The following is a 3340-nucleotide window of genomic DNA, read 5'->3' on the forward strand; positions in this document are numbered from 1 at the left end:
CTGTACTCCCCCCGTCACATATGTACCAAGAGCCCCGGCAATCTGTACTCCCCCCGTCACCTATGTACCAAGAGCCCCGGCAATCTGTACTCCCCTGCGTCACCTATGTACCTACCAAGAGCCCCGGCAATCTGTGCTCCCCGTCACCTATGTACTTACCAAGAGCCCGACCAATCTGTATTTACTCCGTCACCCATGTACTTAGAGCCCCGGCAATCTGTACTCCCCCTGTCACCTATGTACCAAGAGCCCCGGCAATCTGTGCTCCCCGTCACCTATGTACCTACCAAGAGCCCCAGCAATCTGTATTTACTCCGTCACCCATGTACTTAGAGCCCCGGAAATATGTACTACCCATTACAATCGTACAACAAATCCCAGAACTCTGTACTGCCCATCACTATTCCAGCAACATTTTAGGGCTGCAGTTAGTAGGATTTCACTTTTAGGGCAGATGGTGCACACAATCACCTCCTCTGTACTGGTTTGTGTCAAACTCCTCCATGATAAATGTATCACAAGCATAGAAGATCTGACAGGTTAACCTGTCAGGATAAAAATGGGGAGGTGTTCTGGAGTCATCATCCTAAAGTAGGTTTGCTGCTGACCTGAGACGATGGCACGGTGGACCCTTCACTGGCTATTACTATGGATAACCCACAACCTCCTGTGCTTCCGATAACATTCCCTTCTCAGTGTACACCAGCTCCAACTGATTGGTATATCCCCAGCCCGGGCACAGCAGGCCCTTACCACAACAAGGACTGCCGAGGCTTTGCCCAATATTACCAGATTACTGCAGAATGATCTGTGCAGCCTACATCTGATGAAAGCCAAGATTTCCCCCGGTGTGTGGTGGACGACGCACCAATCTTCTACCCATATGACACACAAACATCAATGTCCATCACAAAAGCCAATTCCACATTTCAGAATCCCCGTGCTGCTCCCTCAGATTAGATTCACTGTCTATATGGAAGTGAATGTGTAATGTGTACAGCACATGTCAGGACTGTGTTCTTACTCCGCTGTGATTATAAATTATCAGAGGGATTTCAGCGGAGAAGAGCAAAGTTATACAATATACACAGCTCCTCGAGATGGAGGCGAGCGCCATTGCTGGCAGACGTGGGCGAGGGTTTGTCATGTGTTCACCTTGTCAAATATAAAGGTTAGGGTGAACGGAAAGTGAAAGACTAATAAACAAGAGGCCCTGTCCATGCAATCTGTCATTCACCGATACACGGGGAGCTTTGTGTCATAGGAAACCCATCAGACACCCCACCGCGGTACCATTGTACCTCCTCACAGCATACTCACCAGTTGTCCAAGCTTGTCCAAATTATCCAGGAAATATTTTACTGATTCCCCCTAGAAGAGAAAAAAAAAAGTTTAACAAATGAATACCTGTAAATCATAAAGAGCACCTGTCATAACTGAAGACTTTCTACTATAAACCTGCACTCTTACACCTGGGAAATAGCTTGTGAGGAACCACAAGTCCCAGCATGCCTGCTTAGCAAGCCTCATGATTTAGAATGTAAAAAATGGATTGCATGGGCTGTCAGAGATTACAGCCATTAAACTTTATTGGGGAATAGGAGAAATCATTTATCAGTATATTTAGGTTGTATGGGCAATAGGATGAAACCTGGACACTTCTGCCAGGCAGTGAGCCCAGGTCCGGGGCAGAAGTCATGCAGTTTAGAAATGCTGACAGTGGGAAGTCAGACACGGGCCCTCTTGTCCCTATTCTGGACTGACAGCTTCCTAAACTCTGCTTGCACCCACCTGCATTATGTATAGACAAGATCTGACAACACTGCAATTCATTCACTCCCACAATATAGGAAAACATTATAACCAGCAAACTACAAAGTGGAAAGTCCAGCCACCGGAGAGCGGTTATGCACTCAATATATGATGAAGTAAAAATAATTACTGGAGAGATGCCAGAGGACACCCAATGAGAATCATTAAGTAATAAGAGAAATGTTATAAATCCACACAACACATTTTGTTCCAGTATATAGCCAACACAAAATACCCCGACAGCTCCACTTATGCTGCGTCCTAATCTAATATATCGCTCAGCTATGGACATCCTGAATAATAATAATAATAATAATAATAATAATAATAATAATCTATATCCCACATAAAGATAGGTCGGAGATTTAGCACCAAAGTCAAAAAAGTCCAATCAGAGCACAGCCAACCCTCAGACAGGAGATATCAGCCTTCTGATTGGCTGCATAAAACGGGTTACCATTTCTCAGATATAAATATATAAAGCAGAAGATGGAACAAAGCACTGAAAGAAGGGGAAAAATAAGAGAAAACCTCCTAGTCATGTGCAAGGAAACCTAAAAGCCAAGTAAAATATCCTGTACGGCCCCAATGTCTTATCACACAAGTGTACCTGTCCTAAATAATAATTCAAGATATCAATCCCAGAATGCTTTGTGGTATGGGGTGCCATGGCAGAGACATTGGTGACAGGTGATCAATGGAAGGTGTGAGGACCATGTCAGGAGATGTTTTATATTCTACAATGCAATTTATGGATGGGTCCCAGATTGGATGGAGTGCTATGTGAGTTCTATCCAGCCCTGGGGTGTCCCAGATGTGAGGACGCCATCTATCCACCACTCCTCTCTAATTACAGAGACAGACGGGAAAGACCGGCTGGGCAGGGCGGCATCGCTCAGACACTGGAAGAGATGACAGCCGCCGCCATGGCACAGGAGCTGCCGGGCAGATTGTTCCTTATGGAGGATCTGTCAGACCCCACCAAGAACCGGGACAGCAATATGCAGAAATGGCTGAAAGCTTGGAATACAAAGGGGGCTTCTACACGAGTGCAAGCAGAGAGATCGGCTTCTTCCAATACTAGAAATGTGGGGGCTGGAAGATTTGGGGTGCTATATTAAAGGGGTCTCCGCTGCTTGTGAACCGACCCAGGGAGGGTCCTGTGTGTTCATCATTTCATCCTCGTCACCTGAAAGGAAACGTCTTTCCCAGACAATAGCAGGAAGTGCAGCGCACGCTCGCTGTCCAGGGGAAAATAAATGAGGCCATTAATTACAATCCACCCAACAAGGGCTCTGCGTGTACAATGTAACTTCCTGCAGCAGAGGATGAACATGACAGCACCCAGCCGGGGGGACAATGCCGCCTAAAGCCGGGACTGGGGGACAATGCCGCCTAAAGCCGGGACTGGGGGACAATGCCGCCTAAAGCCGGGGGGACAATGCCGCCTAAAGCCGGGACGGGGGACAATGCCGCCTAAAGCCGGGACGGGGGACAATGCCGCCTAAAGCCGGGACGGGGGACAATG

The 3340-nt window shown here is 47.2% G+C and overlaps 1 protein-coding gene across 1 annotated transcript in view; it reads right to left on the minus strand.

Annotated features, from left to right (window-relative positions):
- Nucleotides 1-3340, minus strand: part of GNA13 (G protein subunit alpha 13) — a 17637-nt gene that overhangs the window by 3465 nt on the left and 10832 nt on the right. Inside the window, exon 3 of the mRNA XM_072414070.1 lies at nucleotides 1321-1371. Coding sequence (XP_072270171.1) covers nucleotides 1321-1371 — 51 coding nt within the window. The remainder of the gene's footprint in view (nucleotides 1-1320; nucleotides 1372-3340) is intronic.

This window comes from Pyxicephalus adspersus, chromosome 6 (assembly GCF_032062135.1).
Source record: "Pyxicephalus adspersus chromosome 6, UCB_Pads_2.0, whole genome shotgun sequence".
Taxonomy (NCBI): domain Eukaryota; kingdom Metazoa; phylum Chordata; class Amphibia; order Anura; family Pyxicephalidae; genus Pyxicephalus; species Pyxicephalus adspersus.